At 56.9% G+C, this 24,386-nt stretch overlaps 1 protein-coding gene across 1 annotated transcript; it reads left to right on the top strand.

The window, feature by feature from the left end:
* The first annotated feature begins 7,417 nt into the window (after positions 1–7,417).
* Positions 7,418–23,384, top strand: LOC135894164 (mucosa-associated lymphoid tissue lymphoma translocation protein 1-like). The gene is made up of 16 exons (XM_065422215.1): positions 7,418–7,554; positions 10,091–10,257; positions 10,862–10,992; positions 11,403–11,553; positions 12,318–12,496; positions 12,795–12,891; positions 13,816–13,863; positions 14,235–14,273; positions 15,029–15,232; positions 16,645–16,822; positions 18,085–18,159; positions 20,173–20,300; positions 20,429–20,578; positions 21,144–21,301; positions 21,552–21,686; positions 22,622–23,384. The coding sequence occupies exons 1-16, from the start codon at positions 7,418–7,420 to the stop codon at positions 22,979–22,981; spliced, it is 2,337 nt and encodes a 778-aa protein (XP_065278287.1). The 3' UTR covers positions 22,982–23,384.
* Positions 23,385–24,386: the final 1,002 nt, after the last annotated feature.

Raw genomic sequence — 24,386 nt, 5'->3', positions numbered from 1 at the left:
TGTTGACCAGCCTGTGTGTCAGTGAGTCCCAGGGAGGCCCCATGGCAAACTCCATCCCCCATGGCACGGACAGGACTCAGGAGAAGCTAAGGTTTGAACTGGGCCATGGAGACTGAGCAGATCCCCCCAGAGCAGCGCTCCCGGTGCGGGGCAGAGGGATTTTGTCCTGGTGCTGCTCATGTTGCACCAGTGGCTCAACGGAGAGCTCCGTCTCCAAAGCTAGAATTCACCTCACCAACCAAAGCTGGCCCTGCCCGGCCATGGATTCTCAGAGGCGCTGCTGTAGGCCAAGAGCAACCCCACTTCCCGCTGGTGTGTGCGCACACGCATGCTGGAGCTGCCTGGGGCCCTGGGTAGAGGTTCCTGTTTTAGCTGGTTCCATTTAAAGGCCAGTGTCTTGTTCCCAGGGCTCAGCTGTGTGCGCTGGGCTGAGCGATGGCCGTGCAGGGGCAGCGCCGTGGGAGCAGAGGGGGTTATGCTGGGTGTGAGCTGGGCCCCGGCGCTGCTGCAGTGAGGGCTCAGGAAGCTGCTCACAAAAGCAGAAGTGCCGTGTACTGCAGTGTGGGGGGGACTTTTGTTTTTAATCCTCATTTCCTGTGCGTGGGCTTCAGAGCTCGGTGACACGGCTCTGCACAGCTGGGGCGCAGGCAGGCTCCTTGGACGGGCGTGCGGAGGGCTGCCGTCCCCAGGCTCGGGGCAGTGCTGGCAGGAGCAGGTGGGCTTCCCCAGCACCCAGGCTGTCTCCAAAGGTGAGTCCGCTCGGCCGGGGCTGAGTTCACTGTTGCTGACTTCCTGCTGCCCAGACTTCTGCCCTCCCCTCCACTTCCTCCCATGCTCCCCTCCCTGCATGCCTCTTCCCATTCACCACTCGGCCCCAGCGATCTCTCCTGTGCCCACCCTGAGCAGGCCATGCCTGCAAAACCTTAATTCCACCCTGCCAAGCGTCCGGCACCCTCAGCTCTATTGCTATCAGCCTCTTTGAGGATCAGGCCCTAGGCTGGTAAATCCGACAGGGATGGGCGCAGCCTCCCTTGCAGTGCCATCAGGCTGGTCGCAGGAGAGAAAGGACATGCTTGTGGTTAAGGCAACGGGGGGGGCAGGACTCCTGGGTTCTATTCCCTGCCCTGCCAGAGAGTTCCTGTGTGACCTTGGGCGAGTCACTCTTAAACCCTGGGGAAGTGTCTGAATTGTGGCCCCCGTCTGCCGCGCTCCTGATGCCAAGGGTCTCAGGCACTGCGGGTCCTGCTGCTGCTGGAGCGGCATGAGATGGAGCCAATAAGAGATTGCTCAGCTCCCCCCAGCCAGGATCAAGGCAGGGCAGCTCCCCCCTGGGGTCGCTACAATAACATTGGAATGGAGAGGAGCTCCAGGGCTGGAGGAAACTGGAAGGGGGGAGGGTTCCTGGCAATAACTCCCCGGCCCTTAGGGGTCAGCCAGGCATACAACACCTCTAGCTGGAGTCTGAAAAATCCCAGCCCCTCCCTATTCAGTCTCCACGTATTCAGTCGTAACAAGAGACTCAGAGGCTGAGGCCGAGGCAGTGCAGCCTAGGGGTCAGAGCACGGGACAGGGAGCCTGTGACATACCAGGGTACAATCCAGACTAATGAGCAGCTCAGTCATCCTGGCCCTGCAACCTTGGGTGCCTTACGATGCCTTGCTGAAGTGGCTTCCACCTGGGCCGCTCACAAACAGCTTCCAGCATGCGCCACACCCTGCGTGTGTGTGTGTAACTGCAGCCTGCCAGCCACACTGGGGTTACACGCTCTGCTCTCACCAGCCTGGGTGACACCAAAACACCCCCAGTCTTAGACGGTCCCTCAGTAATGTCTGTCCTCTCCTGGACAATACAAGCTACATTAAGTCTATTTCTTTAATAGAAATAATATGCACACAACTTGCCACCCCAAATGGAGTTTGTCAGCCACTTTAATTTAAACACAGTGGGTTAGATAAAAGAGTAAAACAAGTTTATTAATTACAATGAGTACAAGTAATGAGACATAAAAATCAGAAATGGTTACAAGAAAAATAAAATTAAGACACTTCCTAATGCCAAACTTAACAAACTCTATCAGATTCAAGCAAAGTTTCTTACCATATACTTTCAGCAGTCTTACTGACCAAACCCTGGAGGTTAGGACCCTTCTCCCAGAATCCAATGAAGGCTTCTTTTGTTGCTTCAGGTGCAGTGAATGTGATGGGCAGGAAGAGAGAAAGAGGGGACCTGTGGGGTTTTTGTCCTTCCTTTTTATAGTTTCAGTCCTCCTCTTGAAAAACATTTCCAGGTGGGCACTAGAAGGCAAAGAGTCTGCATGGAAGGATGTTCCCTGCTGCTTTTTCCTCATCTATTTAAGCTTCCTTTGTTTCCCTTCCATCTTGATGACTCTGTTTACCGCTTAAATGCAAATTAAGCAGAGGACACATTCCTTTGTTTAGGACAAGCCTCTTTGCCACCCTCAGTTTGGAACATGTTTTAATAATGCCACACAGTGGACTCTTATAACTTCACATACAAGGTTACCACACAGGTTTTATGAGGACGTTACTGATCAGCAAATTATGAGTTTTGAAATGATATCTCACAAGGTGTACTTTGTTCAAAGTTTTTTACAATAGTGTGTCAGGTGTGAGTACAGGGGTACGTCATTCTGTCACAGAGCCGAATTCTAATCCTAATGCCAACACTAAGGCCAGTGCCCGTGTGTCTTTCCCAGGTGCTCTCCCACCCAGGGCCTGAGAGGCTATTACTGTATTCCCCCTGCCCTAAATCCCCCTGAAACTCATCTACCAGGTCCCAGGGGCAGGATCACTCTGGCTAGGGCCCTTGCCTAAAACAAATCAGACTCTAGCTCAAGCCTTCACCCAGGTCTGGGCTCCTACTTCTGGCTCTAGGAAATTAAAATAACCGCTCCTGGGTCCCCGTTACAGGGGGCTCTTCCCCCTCGCCAGCACTCAGCACCCTTGGAACATGAAGAGCTTTTTATCTGGGGGAAAACAGTCAAACGAAGCATGACAGCCCAGGTATAGACTTACCTGTAAGAGCCTGAGCCACCTAAAACAGTGCGTCAGGAGTCTGGATGGCATAAGAACATAAGAACATAAGAAAGGCCGTACTGGGTCAGACCAAAGGTCCATCTAGCCCAGTATCTGTCTACCGACAGTGGCCAATGCCAGGTGCCCCAGAGGGAGTGAACCTAACAGGCAATGATCAAGTGATCTCTCTCCTGCCATCCATCTCCATCCTCTGACGAACAGAGGCTAGGGACACCATTCTTACCCATCCTGGCTAATAGCCATTTATAGACTTAGCCACCATGAATTTATCCAGTCCCCTTTTAAACATTGTTATAGTCCTAGCCTTCACAACCTCCTCAGGTAAGGAGTTCCACAAGTTGACTGTGCGCTGCGTGAAGAAGAACTTCCTTTTATTTGTTTTAAACCTGCTGCCTATTAATTTCATTTGGTGACCCCTAGTTCTTGTATTATGGGAATAAGTAAATAACTTTTCCTTATCCACTTTCTCAACATCACTCATGATTTTATATACCTCTATCATGTCCCCCCTTAGTCTTCTCTTTTCCAAACTGAAGAGTCCTAGCCTCTTTAATCTTTCCTCATATGGGACCCTCTCTAAACCCTTAATCATTTTAGTTGCTCTTTTCTGAACCTTTTCTAGTGCTAGAATATCTTTTTTGAGGTGAGGAGACCACATCTGTACACAGTATTCGAGATGTGGGCGTACCATGGATTTATATAAGGGCAATAATATATTCTCAGTCTTATTCTCTATCCCCTTTTTAATGATTCCTAACATCCTGTTTGCTTTTTTGACCGCCTCTGCACACTGCGTGGACATCTTTAGAGAACTATCCACGATGACGCCAAGATCTTTTTCCTGACTCGTTGTAGCTAAATTAGCCCCCATCATGTTGTATGTATAGTTGGGGTTATTTTTTCCAATGTGCATTACTTTACATTTATCCACATTAAATTTCATTTGCCATTTTGCTGCCCAATCACTTAGTTTTGTGAGATCTTTTTGAAGTTCTTCACAATCTGCTTTGGTCTTAACTATCTTGAGTAGTTTAGTATCATCTGCAAACTTTGCCACTTCACTGTTTACCCCTTTCTCCAGATCATTTATGAATAAATTGAATAGGATTGGTCCTAGGACTGACCCTTGGGGAACACCACTAGTTACCCCTCTCCATTCTGAGAATTTACCATTAATTCCTACCCTTTGTTCCCTGTCCTTTAACCAGTTCTCAATCCATGAAAGGACCTTCCCTTTTATCCCATGACAGCTTAATTTACGTAAGAGCCTTTGGTGAGGGACCTTGTCAAAGGCTTTCTGGAAATCTAAGTACACTATGTCCACCGGATCCCCCTTGTCCACATGTTTGTTGACCCCTTCAAAGAACTCTAATAGATTAGTAAGACACGATTTCCCTTTACAGAAACCATGTTGACTATTGCTCAAGAGTTTATGTTTTTCTATGTGTCTGACAATTTTGTTCTTTACTATTGTTTCAACTAATTTGCCCGGTACCGACGTTAGACTTACCGGTCTGTAATTGCCGGGATCACCCCTAGAGCCCTTTTAAAATATTGGCGTTACATTAGCTAACTTCCAGTCATTGGGTACCGAAGCCGATTTAAAGGACAGGTTACAAACCTTAGTTAATAGTTCCGCAACTTCACATTTGAGTTCTTTCAGAACTCTTGGGTGAATGCCATCTGGTCCCGGTGACTTGTTAATGTTGAGTTTATCAATTAATTCCAAAACCTCCTCTAGTGATACTTCAATCTGTGACAGTTCCTCAGATTTGTCACCTACAAAAGCCAGCTCAGGTTTGGGAATCTCCCTAACATCCTCAGCCGTGAAGACTGAAGCAAAGAATCCATTTAGTTTCTCCGCAATGACTTTATCGTCTTTAAGCGCTCCTTTTGTATTTTCATCGTCAAGGGGCCCCACTGGTTGTTTAGCAGGCTTCCTGCTTCTGATGTACTTAAAAAACATTTTGTTATTACCTTTGGAGTTTTTGGCTAGCCGTTCTTCAAACTCCTCTTTGGTTTTTCTTATTACACTCTTGCACTTAATTTGGCAGTGTTTGTGCTCCTTTCTATTTGCCTCACTAGGATTTGACTTCCACTTTTTAAAGGAAGTCTTTTTATCTCTCACTGCTTCTTTTACATGGTTGTTAAGCCACGGTGGCTCTTTTTTAGTTCTTTTACTGTTTTTCTTAATTTGGGGTATACATTGAAGTTGAGCCTCTATTATGGTGTCTTTAAAAAGGGCCCACGCAACTTGCAGGGATTTCACTTTAGTCACTGTACCTTTTAACTTTTGTCTAACTAACCCCCTCATTTTTGTATAGTTCCCCCTTTTGAAATTAAAGGCCACAGTGTTGGGCAGTTGAGGTGTTCTTCCCACCACAGGGATGTTGAATGCTATTGTATTATGGTCACTATTTCCAAGCGCTCCCGCTATAGTTACCTCTTGGACCAGCTCCTGCGCTCCACTCAGGATTAAATCTAGAGTCGCCTCTCCCCTTGTGGGTTCCCATACCAGCTGCTCCATGAAGCAGTCATTTAAAGTATCGAGAAATTTTATCTCTGCATTTCGTCCTGAAGTGAAATGTTCCCAGTCAATATGGGGATAATTGAAATCCCCCACTATTATTGGGTTCTTAATTTTGATAGCCTCTCTAATTTCCCTTAGCATTTCATCATCACTATTACTGTCCTGGTCAGGTGGTCGATAATAGATCCCTAATGTTATATTTTTACTAGAGCATGAAATTTCTATCCATAGAGACTCTATGGAACCTGTGGATTCGCTTAAGATTTTTACTTCATTTGAATCTACACTTTCTTTAACATATAGTGCCACTCCTCCCCCTGCACGGCACATGGCCTCACGGGAAGGCTGCCTGAGCAGAGATCCAGGACTCCACAGGCTTGTCTTCTGGCAGAGTTAACTCGAGTTACACTTCCAGCGTCACCCCTCACTGGAGTCCCACAAAACCCTTCACTCCTGTGATGGTGCTTTTTACACCAGCTGACTGCTCCCCCCTTCCCCCCTTCCAGAGCACAGGCTGACGAGTTGCACAGTGTGGCTTGCTCCACTGGACTGCTGCTCATCCTCCAACGCCTTTCTACAATTCTCCCCCGCGCCCCCCATGTCCAGAAAGGACAAATGAGTTTCCACTTACTGCAGAGCCACGGCCTTGTGCCACACACGAGGGAGGGCCGCGCCCAGTGTGGACACAGCAGGTGGGCTTCTACAGTGTAGCTGCTCTCACGCAAGCAAGGTTAACTCAAGTGGAGATAACTCGAGTTAACTGCGCAGTGAAGACAGATCCCAGCCTGTCCACAAGCCCCACCCTCCTAAAGCCCTCTTGTGGTTCTCCTCTGCCGGTCTGCTCCTGCCCAAAGAGAACCGTGCATCTACCTGGCCCAGCTCTGCAATATCAGCTCCGGTCCTGCTGGCCCAGGACGCTGGGAAGTCAGCTCTGTCTGGCGTGACTAACAGGGTGCCATGGGCTGACGGAGATCTCAGCCACGTTCCACTGCTGCTAATGGCTACCACACCAGCTCTGCACGATTACCTCCTCCACTGCTCCAGCCCCACAGATTCACTCCACACAGAACCAAGCCACCAAGTGGGGAACCCAGAGCTCGCTGCCCTCTACTCTGAGGAGGATTTCATTCCAAACCACGGGTCTGGGGGGCACAGGGGGAGTGGGAAAGGGACCAGATGCGACACTTGGGGCAGTCACACGCCCCCCCCCAACCCTACGGGTGGTCTCTGTCTAGCACCATAGGGTGAGCCCCACGTGCCCAAGCCTGCAGACCCAGGCTCTGCGCTCGTTGCCGTGTGGACGTACTCTGTCTGCTGGCCTGTGCCTGAGGGCCCCATCAGAGGGCTTGAAACTCCTTGGGCTTCGGCTTATTGTGTTGCCTTTTGATCATTCCTTTGGGGGTGGGGGACAAAGGAGTGGGGGTTTGCACCCCAGCAGAAGGGGCTGTGGGTTCAGCCTCCTAACCCACCCTGCCACCCTGTTGGCACTTCCCCTGGTCGCAGGCTTGCCTGACTCTCCCCCCTTGCTGGCCCCCGGGCTATGGGATAGGGAGCTGCTGCTCCAAACAGCCTGCACTCCCAGCGGGCGATTTGTGGGAGCTGGGGCGGGTGTCGGGCCAGGGAGGGCGGCTGCCCATGGGAGATGCCTGGCTATTTTGCCCCCGGCTCTCAGTTCAAACAGGAGCTATTCAGGAGCCGTTGGCTGTGTTGCCCTCCTCAAAATGACGCTCCATCAATGCTGGCTGTGCTTTCTGTGCCCAGGTGGATGCTGGTTCGGGATCACCTGACACCTCCTAGGGCTTGAGGCGGAAGGAAGGGGCCAGGCGGGCCAATGGCTGACGGGAGTGTGCCCATCAGCACCCTGGGAGACGCTGCCTTGGCCAGGCTCTGCGAGCTCCTGGACAACTGCAGCCGGGGCTGGAGGAAACTGGCTGAAATCGCCGGCGCCGAGAAACGCTTCAAATGCAGGTGGAGGGAGCGAGGGGGGCACAACGGGCTTCGGGCACCGATATGGGCAGCGCGGCCATGGGCAACATGTCAGTGCAGCGGCCTCGCCAGCCTGCCCGCCCCAGTGTGTGTGTGTGTGTGTGCACACGCAGGGGGGTGATGTAGGTGATGCTCCTGGGTATGAGTAGTCACACTCTGTGTGTGTGCGCGTGTCAGGGGGTAGGGGTGTCATTGCAGTGTAGGCCTTTGGTACCTACCTACCTCTGTGTGTGTGTGTGTGTGTGTGTGTGTGTGTGTGTGTGTGTGTGTGTGTGTGTGTGTGTGTGTGTGTATACAATGTGTGCTGTCCCATTGAAGGCTGTGGTGTGTGTGTGTGTGTGTGTGTGTGTGTGTGTGTGTGTGTGTGTGTGTGTGATAGAGAGAGAGCTGTCCCGGTGTAGGCCCTGTGTGTTTGTATGTGTGTAGATGTCACAGGACAGGCTGTGGGGGGTGTAGGGTGTTTGCTATCCCAGCGCAGGCTGTGAGGGGTGTAGGGGGTGTGGTGTCCCAGTGCAGACTGTAGGGGGTGCGGCGTCCCAGTGCAGGCTTTGAGGGGTGTAGGGGGTGTGCTGTCCCAGTGCAGGCTGTGAGGGGTGTAGTGGGTGTGCTGTCCCAGTGCAGGCTGTGAGGGGTGTAGGGGGTGTGCTGACCCAGTGCAGGCTGTGAGGGGTGTAGGGGGTGTGCTGTCCCAGTGCAGGCTGTGAGGGGTGTAGGGGGTGTGCTGTCCCAGTGCAGGCTGTGGGGGGGTGTAGGGTGTTTGCTATCCCAGCGCAGGCTGTGAGGGGTGTAGGGGGTGTGGTGTCCCAGTGCAGACTGTAGGGGGTGCGGCGTCCCAGTGCAGGCTTTGAGGGGTGTAGGGGGTGTGCTGTCCCAGTGCAGGCTGTGAGGGGTGTAGGGGGTGTGCTGTCCCAGCGCAGGCTGTGAGGGGTGTAGGGGGTGTGCTGACCCAGCGCAGGCTGTGAGGGGTGTAGGGGGTGTGCTGTCCCAGCGCAGGCTGTGAGGGGTGTAGGGGGTGTGCTGTCCCAGCGCAGGCTGTGAGGGGTGTAGGGGGTGTGCTGACCCAGCGCAGGCTGTGAGGGGTGTAGGGGGTGTGCTGTCCCAGCGCAGGCTGTGAGGGGTGTAGGGGGTGTGCTGACCCAGCGCAGGCTGTGAGGGGTGTAGGGGGTGTGCTGTCCCAGTGCAGGCTGTGAGGGGTGTAGGGGGTGTGCTGTCCCAGTGCAGGCTGTGAGGGGTGTAGGGGGTGTGCTGTCCCAGTGCAGGCTGTGAGGGGTGTAGGGGGTGTGCTGACCCAGCGCAGGCTGTGAGGGGTGTAGGGGGTGTGCTGTCCCAGCGCAGGCTGTGAGGGGTGTAGGGGGTGTGCTGTCCCAGCGCAGGCTGTGAGGGGTGTAGGGGGTGTGCTGTCCCAGTGCAGGCTGTGTCTGTATCTGGGTTGACTGCACCAACTCACCTGCGCTGGGTCCGGGTTCCTGGGAGCCCTCTGAGGTGAGGTTCTCTGTGGTGCTTGGCTCCTTTGCCCTGAACTATGGGGCCCTGTCTCTGTCTCTGGCTCCTGGTGCTGCAGTGCATGATGGGACCTGTAGTCTCTGTGAGCTGCCTTCCCACATTCAGCATCAAGCTGGCTGCATTCTGCTCCCTTGGGCACACACTGGGCGAAGTCCTGGTGTTGCTCCGGGCAGGCTGCTGTGCCCAGCGGGGTAGCAGGCTCTCGGAGGACAGATCTCAGCCCCATCCCAGACCTTTCGAAACGATGCGCGAACCCTCCTTTCTGCCTGCGATTGCCAGTCTTTGTCCCGTAGGCGGGTTTCACCGGATAGCAGCAAGGCTCGGGATTCATTGAGATCCTGCCAAAGAAGTGCCAGGCACGATCAGGCCAGCAAACCCCTCGCTTTGTGTCTAGGCTTAAATAGCAGGCGGGCCAGGAGATCACAGCTCTGGCTGAGTGACAGAGGGGCCGTGACAAGCGTTCACAGCGGCCTGCCCAGCAGCTATCCCCGGGAAGCTCAGCCCTTGAGGTGCTCCAGAACCCACATCACCAAGTCCCCAACGCCCAGTGATGCTCAGATGCTGGGTTTTCGTTCCAGTCCCGTCTCTGCTCCTAACCCATGAAAAGCCTCGTCTGTACGCGGCTCGCCAAGTGCTGGCTGCGAAGAACAGCCTGGGGGGGGGGGAGGGCGCAGGATCTGATGGGTGATGGTTGTGCCAGTGAATGTAAGTGTGGGGCCCCCGGGGTGCTCTAAGGATGGTGGGTGTCTCAGCCTGGATCCCCTACCCGGGAACGTTACCCCGGCTGTAGCACGTCTCCTGCGTAGATCTCAAGGCAGGTTAGGATCATTATCCCTGAGACACAGGCTGTCCCGCAGGGCAGAGCCGGGCTGAGCTGAGCACCTGGGTCTCCTGTGTCCCCGTTTCCTGCCCTCTCCACCAGACCACGCGGCCTCCCACTCAGAAGCTGAGGCTGTCTCCCCAGCCACAGGATGGAAAGGGTTAATGTTCTTCTGTGTTTGCTGTGGGTTCCCAGCGAGGAGGAGCTGGAGATGTGTTCCCTGAAGGTCCTGGAGCCCCGCGGGAGCCCCAGCCAGTGCCTCCTGCAGCTGCTGTCAGAGCGGGACTGCACCCTCAAGTACCTGCTCTGCTGCTTGGATAAGATGGGACACACCGAGGCCTTCCAGTTTCTCTCCAGTGTCGGTATGGGCTGGTGGTTGGAGCAGGGACTGGGGGTCAGGACGCCAGGGTTCTGCTCCCCGCTCTAGGGTGGGAGTGGGGCCTGGTGGTTGGGACTGAGGGTCAGGATGCAGGGGTTCTGCTCCCTGCTCTAGGGTGGGAGTGGGGCCTGGTGGTTGGGACTGGGGGTCAGGACTCCGGGGTTCTGCTCCCCGCTCTAGGGTGGGAGTGGGGTCACTGGCTCCTGGGTTCTAAGCCCCGCGGTGGGAAGGTGGGAGAGGGCTCTCTTGGAGCAGGGAGCAGCAAGGCAGAATGTCGGGATTCCAGAGAGTGTGAGCTGATGGCTGGAGCTGGGAACCAGGATTCCTGATGGTGGTTGGAGTGGGGGCCCCAGGAATTTACAGGTGAAGGGAAATTCTGCGAGGGGAGTGTAATGGGAACGATCTAAAACTACGGCAACTTACGCACAAGCCGGATTCTTGCCCGAGGCTACGTCTACACAGGAAACGCTGCAGCTGAGCCCCTCTAGCGCTGGGTTAACGTTTGAGTGTAGACCGGGCCTGTGACATATTCCTGGAGGGGCCTGATTTCCCAGAGAGCCAGGGGGTTGTTCTTTCCTCTCTTGCAGTCCAAGAGTCCATCAGGATCGTGGTGCAGCCCGAATCTCAGGTGGTTACAGAAGGGACCCGAGCGTCTTTCACCTGCTGGGCGACGGGGCCCCCGGGACTCAGCTACCAGTGGTTCTGTGGGAAGCAGGAGGTGAGGCTGGGGGAGGGAGGAGGGAAAAGGGAAAATCTCCAGGCTTAATAAATTAATCAGTCAATAAATCCGCAGCAGCAGCAGGGTCTAGTGGGAGGAGAACAGCTGTGCCACTGACACACTGAGCGGCCTTGGGCGAGTCAAATTTGGGGGACCCAGCTTGAGACACGAAGGGCCGAGCGAAGCACCCCCAGCTCCAGCTGAAGCCAATGGATTCATTCATGCCTGGACAGCGCAGGCAGTGCTCAGAGCTCTGTGTCAATGCTAGGTGGTATTATTAGACCATGCAGCCTCCCGGCGCAGCCCCCGTGGGTGGCGGGACACTTGGGGATGGATGGAGGGCGCAGTGCCAAGAGGCTGCATGGTTTCTGCCCCCTTAGACCTGGCGTGTTTTATTTCGTGCCTGTTAGGTGCCTGGTGCCACCTCCCCTGAGCTGGTGATTGACCCAGCTACTCTGCAGACCCCGGATTGGTACATCTGCCGCGTTAACCACAGGGCCAGCTTCGCGTTCTCCAGGTGGGCCCGGCTCCAGGTCAAGCGGAGCAGCAGCCCTGCCTCAGGTAGGAGGGCAAGTCACAGGGCTGTTTGCAGCAGCGGCAGGGAAAGCAGCCGGCAGTTGAGCTGTCTGGGGGCAGCTCCAGTCTTGGCACTGTGTTGACTTGCAGATTCTGCCCTTTGGGCCTGGCCAAAGCGGGAGGGCCGTGTACCGTCAATGTGGGCTTCATGCTTGTGCCTGGGATGGGCCTGCTGCCCAGTGGTACCAGCTGTGTCCTGTCCTGCAGTCCTTTCGCATGCCGACCTCCCATTGATCCCAGCCCTTAAACAGCCTGCCTCACCAGGGCCTTCCTGTGAGTGTATTACAGCTGGGGAAGGCAGTGTGGTCTAGTGGGTAGTGCACTGGACTGGGACTTAGGAGTCCTGGATGCTATTCCTGGCTTTACCAGTGGCCTGCTGGGTAACTTTGCCTCTGTGCCTCAGTGTCCCCATCTGTAAAATGGGGACAAGGCTCCTGCCCTCCTTCGTAAAGCACCGTGAGCTCTGTGGATATAAAGTGCTAGATAAGGGCTCAGGATTGCTGTTATGATGATTAACTGAAGCGGCCCGGCTATGAGCAGAGGGCGATCTGGGCTCTGGAGTGACACAGTGCCCTGCTGCTCAGACTGAGATGGAGCAGTGCCTGCTGGGATATGTAGTCTCCACTCTGCAGGACTGCACCCTTGGCTGCCCTTGCATGAGCCTGCCCTGGGGCCTGGTCCCACATGAGGACTCCTGTGCCTGCGTTGTCCTGCCCCAGGCTAGCACTCTGTTCTCCACCCCCCTCCAGTGAGCGGCTATTGCCCAACAATGGTGGGACTGCAGATCCTCTGTCAGCCCCAGCCCTGCACCTTGGACGAAGGGGACTCCCTCCAGCTGCGGTGCGTGGCCATCGGGAACCCACCGCCCCAGTACCAGTGGTTCCGAAACGGGAGTCCGATTGAGGGGGCGCGGAACTCCCACCTCCAGGTACCCTCCCTTGGGGTCTGGGCAAGGGCTGCTGGCTGGGCAGGGGGCCCGTAATGGGCTGCAGACTCTCGGTAAGGCGCTGTGGGCTCAGCAGCCCAAGGTGGGGGGGAACGAGCGAGGGGTAATCCCGGGTTCAGTGCTCCCAGCCTAGCCCACCAGGGCACATTCTGCTGCATTCAGTGCCCGCAGCCCCCAGCTCACCAAAGGTAGATTCCTGGGGGCTCTAGTCACAGTGTATGGTGCCCAGAGTGCAGGGTCTGCCCGCTGGAGCACGCCTCTTCCTTTCCCCTCGCTGCAGGTGAAGCTGGTGACGACCGCGGAGAGAGGCCGCTATGCCTGCAAGGTGTTTAACCTCTTCCAGGAGCTGTGGAGCCAGGACACGGTGGTGGAGATTGGTGAGGACTCGGGATCTGGTGTCGGGACTCGGGATCTGTAGCCACCCCCACTGCAGGCCATTGGCAGGCTTGGAACGGGGGCCTTCAGAACCAAAGCTCCGTCCTCCATCACTCGAGCTAAAGGAGCAACTCTGTGCACGGGTAGCAGTAGTAGGCTGTTACCCTCTGTTGACCACCACTAGAGAACAGAAGCCACATTTTGCTCACGTGTTGGACCTGGGTGCACCGAGCCCGCAGGCAGTCCCCACCCCACCAGCCCTGCCCTGCGGGAGTGCTCTGAGGCTGCTGGGCAGGCTGTGAAGTGATGTGGTCAGTCCTATGTGAAAACCAGATAATCATGTGGGACACATGCTAGTCACATGGCTTGGTGCAGTGGGGGAAGGTGCTTGATATCCTGGTGATGGGCCTAGGGCTGCCTGTTAAACCTAGGGATCTCAGCAGGGGTCTCATGAACAGGTATTGGGGGTCACGGCCACCCTGGCTTGCTCAGAATGTTAAATGGACGGGGCCCCAGCTGCGTCCTGGCTAGACTGCAAGGTGTGGGGAGGAGTTGAGGGCCCTTATTAAAATAATCTTCTCCCATGTTGGCCTGGAGTTCCCACCCGGGCATGGCCAGGGACAGAGGGTACATACCCCCTGCCCACCCTGGGCATTCCTGTCTCTGTAATACCTTCCCAGAGGCGTTGTGCGGGGAGTGGCCGGTCCCACCCAGCCTCGCCGAGGCCTGGGGGTGGGAGAAGAGACTGCAGCGCCTCCCTACGGTGCCTCCTGTGCCTGTCTGCAAGCCCTGCAGGGAGGACGGGGTTTGGGGCAAGGACTGTGGCAGGAATGATCTGCGGCCCCAATCAGCAGCCGGAGCCGGCACTCCCAGGCAGCCCTGCTCATCTCGCCAGCCTCATGACTTCACCCTTTGTTTTGTTCCAGGCCCACAGCTGTTTGCCTCCGGAGGCTCCTGGCGGGAGGAGGACGCAGGTAGGTGAGGCCCAGGTGGGTCCCACCCGGACCTAGGAGCTCCTATCTGAACCCAACTCCCCTGGGCTGGAGGCTCTGGCTGTGCCCGCCATGGGGCAGGTCAGGCGTTGTCACGGCAGCCGTGGCCTTTACATGTGCTAGTTAGTGGACTGGACTTCTTCTTTGTCCTCGCCCAGCTTAGCTGGCTGCTGGGGGCCGAATGCCTGCCCTGCGGCCCAGGGGGTGCTGCTCTGGACAAGGGAGCTCCTGGGACTTGTGTTGGGTTGCCGAGGTTCCCTCCCTGCCGGGCGGGGGGGGGGGGGGGCAGGGTCTACCAGCCATGGTGCCCGTGTGGTGCTCAGAGAGATGATCGTGTGTCTCTTTCTTTCCAGGGAGTGCCCCAGAGCACAACGGCCCCAGCCAGCTGTACGGTAAGAGGCTGCATCCAAATCCCCAGGCCAGGCCTCCACTTAGAAATGGCTCGAGAGATACGGCTCTCGGCCTTCCCCCCTCGATACATGCATCCTCCTTCCTCCCTGGTGCCAATGCAGGGACCCATTCCAGACTGTTCTCCCAGCCAGCCTCTGTCTCAGCTGACCCATGGAGAAACATGTCTCGCTGATCCATCCTCACGTGGGCTCCTCCCCGTGGATTGGGCAGAGAACCAACGCGGATCCAGCCCTGCCTGTGGACATGAGAGATGGAGAAGAGCCATCAGACCACCTAGCCCAGCCCTAGGATTGGCCTGGCAATGCAATCTCCAGGGCTCTGTCCATCGCCCACCTCCTCCATGGCTTTGCAGCATGCCCTCCTACCCCTGCCGCAGCCCTGGCACCCACTGGCAGGCAGCGAGGACAGCGTGCTGGCTATTTGAGGCAAAGCGTGGCCTTCAAGGAAGAGCCAAAGTCTTGTCTGGAGGGATGAGCCAGCTGGAGGGAGGACTCTGCCTTGCTTTGGAATAGAGGTCTAGGCCCAGGGCTAAAACTTGGGGCCGACTAGTTACATCCCAGCTCTAGAGAGCCCATCCACAGCAGGTGGGGCAAGAGGCTGTCTGGGGTGGTGCTGAGCGTGAAGGGGAGATAGAAGCAGGGAGAGGATGAACGTTCATCCCAAAGGGCCCAGGAGGGTTCCCCTCGCTCCCTCCCCATCCCCCTGACCTGTTCCTCTTGTCCCTCTCCTGGGGCAGCCACAGACAAAGTGGCCCTGCTGATGGGCAACATGAACTACCTGCACCACAAGCACCTGAAAGCACCCATGGTGGACGTACACGAACTGACCAACCTGCTGCGCCAGCTGGATTTCAAGGTGGTCTCCCTGCTGGACCTGAGCAAGGACGAGATGCAGATGGCCGTCAACGAGTTCCTTCTCCTCTTGGACAAAGGAGTGTACGGTACAGAGGGAGCGCGCTATGTCGCTGGGTAGCAGTGGGAGAGCCCTTCTTTACTGGAGGAGGGGATGTCTACATGGTGTACGTTGGTCTACGCTGGAATAGGCCATTTCCTGCTGGGGCCCCGGCCCGTCTGGGCAGACTAGTGCAGGCTGGGAGGGGTGGGACTTCTTCACCAGTAAATACACAGGAAGATTTTCATGAACATTTCAAAGTTTTTCCCCAGTTTTTTTCCTTAAAGTGCCAAGTTTTAAATGGAGTCAAATTTTAAACTTAAAAAATGTTGCCCCCTCGGTGGAGGCGCCCGTTTCCTGCCCCTCTTGTGGCTGGGAGGTCGGGCAGCATCTCTGGGGCTCAGGCAGTAAAAGCAGAGGGTGGAGCATGTGTATTTTAGACGGCTCTATCATTTCAAGTGCCAGAAGGGAGTTGGCACTGAGTGATTGTCACCAACTGTAGACGGTCTGGGAGGTGTGGGATCGGTAGCAGCCCGGTGGGGGTCACAGACGCAAGTCCCACCCTTGCTCTCACTACTGCTCAGCACTAGCCTGGCACACAGCCCGGGGACCGGCGTCACGATAACTCAGTGTCAGCCAGGTCGGGCCCTGTTGTGCTGGGTGCTGTACAGAGGGCGAGGCGCTTACCGTCTGAATGACAGGAAGGTAATGGGGCCATAAGGAGAAATGAGGGCGTGGGAGGGAGGGATGGGGCGACAGGCAGACAAACATAACAGGAGCTGTGTATCCCCTAGCTCGGCAGGTACAGTGGCCACAGGTCGGCTAGCAGCCACCTAGGAGATGCCCACAGGCAGCAGACACGGGGGCGAGGAGGGACTTGGAGGGACCAGGGCGTGGCTGGAGGATTCTGTCTGGGTGCCTCCCACTCGGGACAGGAGAGAGCGCACAGATGCTTGTGGGAGAAGCCAAGGGGCCCTGGAGGCTGGATTGTTAGCAGGTCAATGGGAGCGCGCTGGGTGAGGCCGAGCTGTGGAAGGCTCTGGCATTAAGGACAGGGTTTGGATTAGCAGGCGTCAGCGGGGTGGCATAGCCAGAGCCTGAAGCCAGACCGACGATCCTGCTGAAGGCCTAATGCAGGACATTACTGGGCTTCTCCTCCGACAGCCTGACCAATCCATTGCGGCAAGCAGGAAAGGGCACTCCAGGCAGTATGACCCCAGGGATGGGAGGGGGGAACAGGGCGAGCAGAGGAGGGTTGTATATAGGTCAGACAGAGAAATGAGTGGGAAGGAGGAGGAGAACCTGAACTGGATTTCTGAGCCCCCCTGGAATGGACTTTGCAGCCCTGGATGCAGTGGGCTGCAAGGCCAGAATTAGGAGGGAGGCGGAGATGGAGAAGGTGTGAGAGCAGCACAGACCGGTGCAGGTTGATGCACTCTGCTCCTGCTCTCCCTCCCCCAGGTTTGCTCTACTACGCTGGGCACGGCTACGAGAACTTTGGAAACAGCTTTATGGTTCCTATTGACGCGCCGAGATCCTACACCTCGGAGCACTGCCTGTGCGTGCAGAGTGTGCTGCAGAGCATGCAGCAGCGGCAAACCGGCCTCAACATCTTCCTGCTGGACATGTGCCGCAAGAGGTGAGCACACCAGAGCCAGCCACCCGGGAGCGGCAGGGCCAGGAAGCGTTGCTCGGCACAGCTGAGCGGCTGCATACGCACTCCTGTACCGCGGACGTAGATGGGGGCACAGTTCTTGGCTGCCTGCTTTGAGGGCTTTGGCTGGAAGGTGCTATGTAAGTGCAAGGGACGTACACAGCAAGGGTGTGTGAAAGCAGTCCTTTTGCTTTCCAAAACACATATCCAGACACTGGTGCAAGCACACGTGTGACCATGCTATCAGGTGTGAAATATTATAGCCACACACACTGAGGTCATGCACACCATGTGTGTGCATGTGCACATATAGCTGCCTGTGGGCATGCGTATACCCAGGGATTCCTACCCAGACGCACGCAAGAACATGCACGCAGAGGCAGCCACCATGCAGTCCCACCCACAGGCGCATCGCCCCACTGCCCAGTAAAACCAGCCGTGATTACTCATGAAAGGGGACACCTGACAGAGAGAGAGAGAGAGGTCCCTTGTCAGAATTAACTCCAATGCTTCCCCGGAGAGCAGCCATCCCCGGGGTAACCTGTGTGGAAAGGAGAACAGCAATAAATCCACAGCCAGGGGGCCGGAGCTCTTCTCCAGATACTCTCTCCTCTAGCCCACTGGCGGTTGCCTGGGTTCCCAGCCCACACACATGTTCTGCGAGGGCATGCCAGGCACCTGCTGGAGGGCATCGAGCAGCTAAATACTCTTGGCCATTGAACCAGCAGCGCAGCCTGACTGCTGCTAAGCTGGCAAGTGCCATGTTGTGCCATCGCTGGCGAATGATGCCATTCCACCAAGTAAAGACACTGTAGCCTCCGGGCGCAGACAGATTGAGATCTCGGCGCCCGCGGCTCGTATCCGGCTCGTTGGCCGATCTAACAGGTCTTCCCCAGCTAGTACTGCAGTGCTGACGACGCTGGGCTGCCAGTTGGTGTCTCATTGTGTTGGCGCACTGGCCTCATGCTAAACAATTCATCGGGCTTGCACTGTTTCCAGCCCAGTCCAGGGCTGTTCCTTACAGCATGTTCTGCGGGGCTTTGTCCTGTCTGAGCCTGGGGGCCCAAGCAACAGGGCTCCCACCCGAGGGACTAGGCCACTACCTCCCAGAGCTCACCGATAGGCAAGTGAATAGCATGAAACCTTTCCTCCGCTCCTCTGATCAGAGCCCATTGGTCTGGCCCCAACCCGGAGGTCCCAGAGCGACCATGGACTGTGTAGGTTTCATGCCCCTCATTTCTTTTCAGGAATCTGAACGACGACATCATCCCGCAGGTGGGGGCGCTGCAGGTCACAGCCAACATCGTCTTCGGCTACGCCACGTAGGTGCTCCCTGTCGCCTCCCGCTGGCCACAGTCACTCCCCATCTGTGTCCTCCTGGGGCTTGAGTTGGGGGACGGGCGCAGGGTCCATTACAGGGGACTGAACCCACCAGTCACTCTGTATTTGGAGAGCTGCTAGCAGGGGTGTGTTCTGCATGGGCCTCCTGGGGTGACAATCCTTAGGAGAAAGGGCAATAATGCAGCACACCTCCATATTGCCTCTCACCCCAAGCTCTCCGAGAGGCAGCCTGGTCTAGAGTTAGTGCACAGGGAGTCAGCGTCAAAAGAGCTGGGTTCAGTACCCCATTCTGCAGTACCTGGGGCATGTCAGGTCCCTGCTCCTTCCCCTGTCCATAACGTGGCCGTAACAATTCTTGGCCACCTGCTTTGAGCTCCTTGGCTGGAAGGTGCTGTGTAACTGCAAGGGACTGTGGCAGAGCACTTTTAATTCATTACGCATCACAGTCCTCTTGGAAGAAGGTAGAGTTATCAGCCCCCATTTAGAGGTGGGGAAACCGAGGCACATCAAGCCAAGCTGGCATTCCACCGCCCACATGGCTGATCCGTGCCGAGCTGGACAGAGAACCCAAGTGTCCTGCCTCCCAGTCCTGGACTTTGTTCTCCAGACAGCACTTCCCCCGCACTGCATGTGCTGTGTATTTTGTTCAGCTCCATGTCTTTGTCCCAAGCCAGAACTTCTCCCCTCTGTAACCTGAGGGGAGGGGGTGACTTTCTGGGGCTGCTGCCTGCGTCTCTCCCAGGCAGTGGTGCTGCTGAGACCCCGGTGCTTTGGTGGGGTAGGTACGTCTGCCTCTCAGGCCTGCTGAGCTCTCGTGGTGGGGAGCTGCGTCATGAGCAGGCTCTGCAGGAGTGGAGAGCAGGGGGATTCCCCCCCTCAGACTGGCCTTGGAGAGCGAAGCAAGGGACACAGCTCCAGGGCCAGGGGCTCCAGGAGAAGCGAGGCTCCGGTTCCCATTGAAACACAAGGGCAGCAAAGTCCCTGCGGCCCTGTGAAAAACCCAGCCTTAGAACACAAGGGGATCCAACCTCTCTTCCCCCCCTTATCTTGGCTATTGGGCTGTCTTGATAGGCCCTAGGCCAGGGGTGGGCAAACTTTTTGGCCTGAGGGCCACATCGGGGTTCTGAAAGTGTATGGAGGGCCGGGTAGGGAAGGCTGTGCCTCCCCAAACCCTAACCACCCCCTCCCACTTTCCGCCCCCTGACCGCCCCCCTCAGAACCCCAGACCCATCCAACCCCCGCCCCACTCCTTGTCCCCTGACCACCCCCATCCAGCTCCCCCGCTCCCTGACTGCCCCGACCCCTATCCACACCCCTGCCCCCTGACAGGCCCCCCCGGGACCCCACTCCCTACCCAACCCCCCCTCTAAAGCCCCTTTCAGAATGCGGCCCTGCGAACATGGGCGGAGGGCTCACGAGGAGCAGGGGCAGCCACGCAGCCGCGCCGCTTCTCTCCGGCTGGCTGCTCGGCCGCCCTGTGCTCCTCCTGAGTCGTTTCCGCGCTCCCGCCACCCGCACCGCCCGCCTGCTCCCCTGAGGCTGCAGGGGAGCTTCCCTCCCTGCTCTCCCCTGCCCCTGCAGTGCAGCCCCCCTCCACGCTGAGCTGAGGCTGCGGGGGCGGGGGGACAGCAGGGGAGGGGCCGGGGCGAGCCTCCCCGGCCGAGAGTTCAAGGGCCGGGCAGGATGATCCCGCGGGCCAGAGTTTGCCCACCCCTGCCCTAGGCCCAGACCCAAACCTGAACTTCCCCAGGTTGTAAGGGTGTCTGGAGCCAGGGTCTTGGTTCCGGCCCATCTCTGGTGAGCCGTCCTGCCTGAACCCGAAGCTTCCTCAGGAGTCCGAATCAAGCCAGCTGCTGTTGAGGCCAGGTTCCCGGGAGCAAAGTCCCAGGACATTCTGTGCTGAGCGGGAGAAAGGGAGCAGTTGGGCGTAGAAGAGTCTTCACCCCTGCTATGAAGGAGCTCCAGGCCTTAGCTCTCTTCCGTGCCCCTCTCAGATGTGCGGACGCAGAGGCCTACGAGCTGAGCCAAGGGGAGCTGTTCAACGGCATCTTCGTCAGCTTCCTGAAGCGATGGCTGCTGGAGGAGGAGAAGATCACGGTGCTGCTGGACAAGGTGGCGGAAGGTGGGTTATCCTGGGGTGGGGGTAGAATGGCTCTTCCAGGCCAGCCCGTTACAGCTCAGGACTGTCTGCGAGCCGTTGACTCACGGCTGTGCTGAAGTCATTTGCTCAGCCCTGGTTGTGTCTTCCAGACATGGGAACCCTGGAGATCACCAAGGGCAGGCAGGCGCTGGAGCTACGGAGTAACCTGTCCGAGCGACGAGCCCTCACTGATCCAATTAAACCGTCCGAGGGCCCAGAGGAGTTCTCTGTCAGGAACCTGCAATGGGCCAAGGCCCATGGTGAGCATCGGGGCCCCGTTATCCCTGCTGAGAGAGGCAGACAGTGAGAGAGGCCTGTCCTGGAGTCGGGGGGGAGGGCATTACTCAGGGAGCCCCCAGGGATTGCAGTGACTCGGGGAGGTCTCAGCCCATGGAGCAGGCATTGCAATGCAGTTACCCAGAAAGCACGGGAGGGAGCAGAGTGCCGTCAGTGCCGCCAACCATGGAGAGCCAGAGCGTGAGGGGCACACAGCTGGGCCCAGCAGGAAGCCTAGATCTCGTCAAACTTCTGCAAATGGCTTTGTTGCTATTGGCCCAGCTCTGATCAGGACAAGCACTGCTGGGATGGTGAGTTAGTGTCACAAAGCAGCTGCCATCGGGCAGCTCCACACTGACCCTGGGGACAGGACCCAGAGCCTCCTCCACTCCCAAAGCGCAGGCCCCTGCCATGGGAGCTGAAGGAGAATCTCCATTAATAGTGTTGGTAGGAGAGGGCCTAGGACACCTGGCTGAGCAGTTCTCATTCTGACCAGTAGGTGGCAGTGAGACACACATGCGTATCATGGGCCCATTTCTTTGTTTGCAGTGCTTCCCGAAAGCCGATACCTCCAGTTCGACTGCGGGGCTCGGGTACAGCTGGGCTTCGCTGCTGAGTTCTCCAACATCTTGATCATTTACACCCGCATCATCAAGATGCCGCAGGAGATCACACGGTGTGAAGCAAAACTCACAGATGTCCCGGAGGTGAGAGGCCCAGTGCCAGAGCCTGCCTGGCTCAGAGCCCTGGCTCGGGATAACCGCGGGGTTGGGGGCTGAGCGCTGTGAACAACTAGACCCCCACCATTATTATTTTTTAAATCTCATGATTTTCAATCCAATCTCGTGATTTCGGGGATGCTGATTCAGGATTTCGGACCGCATTGGGTGGGCGGTACTGCAGCCTGGTGCCCTCTCATGCCTTGGCTGCCTTTGATGACAGTGCTGTCTCTGGCAGGAGCTGGATGTGGATTTGAAATTTACCAACAAGGAGAGCCCAGAGGAAATGGGGAGCAGCCTCTCCCTGGCCTGGAGCCTCAGTTTCCCCGACTGTTGCCTCTACAGCCGCCTCTGTGGCCTGCAGAAGCTGAGGGTAAGTGCTGCCCTGCCCCGTCGGTGCTGTTCGTGGTGAGACTGCTGGTTGTGTAACCACATCCAAGGTGGAACGGACTCCAGCTCCTGCAGGGCCAAGAGAGGCTAAAGGCAGGGAAAAAATAATGACCCTGATCATGCAGAAGGAGGCCAAGTGAAGCCCTAGTGTACATGCGCTGGCTCACTCCGCTGCCTTCAGGGGACTCCCGTGCCCTGACACCGGGATTTGGATCCTTCTCACCAGTGCTGGGCCCCCAGGGGGAGGATTGCTGGGCTTTGCTGGAGTGAGTGACTGTAACCTTTGGGGCAGGGACTGTTTGTTCTGTGTTTGTACAGCACCTAGCGCAGCACGGTCCCGGTCCGGGACTGGGGCTCCTAGGTGCCCTGGCAATGCACATAATGAATAGCAGCCTCAGCGGGCAGGAGCTCCCCATGCTATTATGCATGTTATAGTGAATGGATCCAATGCATCGAGGGTAACGTCCAAGTTATTATCCAGTGGCACCTAGAGTCGCCAGCTGACAGCAGGGCCCCATTTCCTGGGCACTGCAGGGACAGTCCCTGCTCACAGACACACGCTAACAGGAGCCAGACAAAGGCAGTACAGCTGGGGAACCAAGGGGGAGAGTGGTGAAGTGATTTGCCAAGGGCTGCACACGGAGTCTGTGGCAGAGCTAATTTGACCCAGGTCTCTGGGGTCCCAGGCCAGTGCCTTCCCCACAAGGCCATCCTGAATGGTGCTGAGCCCCCGGAACGGAGTCCCAGCCGGGAGGAGTTGGCACCGTCAGGAGTCAAAGGACCAGCATTGACCTTGTGGCTGGTGGTTAAGGAGAGGGCAGTGGGGAGTGTGATGTAGATGTCGTAAGGCGATAACAGTGTCACATGGTCCTGTCACATGCCCACCTATGGTAACCCCGGCTCGTGGTGTTGTTGCAGAAGGAACTGGCCTTCACCATCTGCCTTCAGTACCAATACCAAGGACTCGACGACTTCATTGAGGAGAGCCAGTCAGTAAATATCGGGAAACCACTGATTGCAAAGCTCAACCTGTGTGTCAGCGACGGGCCAGGGGCAAACACCCCACTGGCCCATGCAGACTTGTGTGCAGACGCCTTGACCGGCTCATTCCAAAGCACCGGGAGCATGGAGACCTCCGAGTCACCAGCTGCCTCAGAGACCTACCGGAGTCTGCCTTGTGACTCGCACCTTGGCAACTGGTGTGCTGACGATGGCCAGTGGGCAAACACCCCCGAGGAGAACCTGAGCCCTGAGTTCCCAGGCTCTCGCTCCATGTAGCGCTCGGGGTCCAGCAAAACGTCACCATCCACTTCTCTTCCCAGCGTGGACCGAAGGAAACCGCTAGGGTCAGATTCTGCCCTGGCCTCCACCCCACACAGTTAACAGAGACTGGGAACCAGTCTGTAAATGGATCACTGAGCAGCAAATAACACAGAGCTATTGACAGGAGCGAGAGTCCCAGATCCCAAGGCAGAAGGGACCACTGGGCTCGCCTAGTCCAGTCTCCTGCAGCGCACACCTCAACCCAGTAGGGGCTGCACCGGCCCAGACGTAGCTGTTTCCCTCTTCCCCGCGCTAGCGATGGAACGCTGTGTCCATAGTCCTCCCAGCCAGCCAACGCTGGCCCCTCTGCATGGGATCGCAGGGAAACCCGGGCAGCTGCTGGGGAGTTGTACTGAGAAAATAAACGTAGACCTTAATATAAAAGAAGAGACGGGCCTTCTGCACCGATGGGTGGTTGGGGGGGAGGTGTTGGGGGTAGGAGAGGAAGCACTTGCCCTTGAAGCTTCAGCTCAGATCCCCCCTGCAAGGGTAGTGCCCACAACGGTGGCCCGGCTGGTGGCTGCTCAGCCAGTACAAACCCCCCTTCGTGATGGGGAGTCCCCATCTCCCCCTGGCAGACTCAGTAGAGCAGGGGTTCTCAAACTGGGGGTCGGGACCCCTCAGGGGGTCGTGAGGTTATTACATGGGGGGTTGCGAGCTGTCAGCCTCCAGCCCAAACCCTGCTTTGCCTCCAGCATTTATAATGGTATTAAATATATAAAAAAGTGTTTTTAATGGATAAGGGGGGGTCACACTCAGAAGCTTGCTATGTGAAAGGGGTCACCAGTACAAAAGTTTGAGAACCACTGCAGTAGAGAGACCAGGGACTGTGCGGTCTGTGAGGACTGGCCTCTCCATTCACCAGGAGGTAGGAGCCCTTCCTGCGAGGGCTGGGTGGCCCATCCTGTGCCCACTCTGGGTATAGAAAGTTGCTGCCCTCTGGGCCCCTGCCCCCAAAGGGAACAAGACACCACTGTCTCTGTAAGAGCCATCCCCAGCCTGCCCATCTGCACAATGGCCCGTCATGGCCGTGCTGGGCCAGGGCCCTGCTTTCCCCACACGACCCGGCCTGCTGGAACCGGCGTGAGGGAGAACCTCCATGCAGAGCGACTGGTTTAATAGGGGCCTGGGGCCTGCCATATCCTGGGATGCCCTGACAGCCACAGTCTGGGGCTGGTGTCAGAGCCGTCACTGCGGCTAAGGACCGTAAATCTACTGCCAGACACACAGGGACTTAGGAAAGAGCATTAAGGCGGTTGCAGTGTCCTCAGCAGCTGGGCAGGGGGAGCTGGGTAGAATCTGAGTAAGTTACAGTCACGAAAATCAGGGCCTGCACCAAATCCTCAGAGGGAGCCGAGGG

Source organism: Emys orbicularis, chromosome 24 (genome assembly GCF_028017835.1).
Source record: "Emys orbicularis isolate rEmyOrb1 chromosome 24, rEmyOrb1.hap1, whole genome shotgun sequence".
Taxonomy (NCBI): Eukaryota; Metazoa; Chordata; order Testudines; family Emydidae; genus Emys; species Emys orbicularis.
The sequence above is the reverse complement of the archived record's forward strand: the minus strand, read 5'-3'. Positions and strand labels throughout refer to the sequence as shown.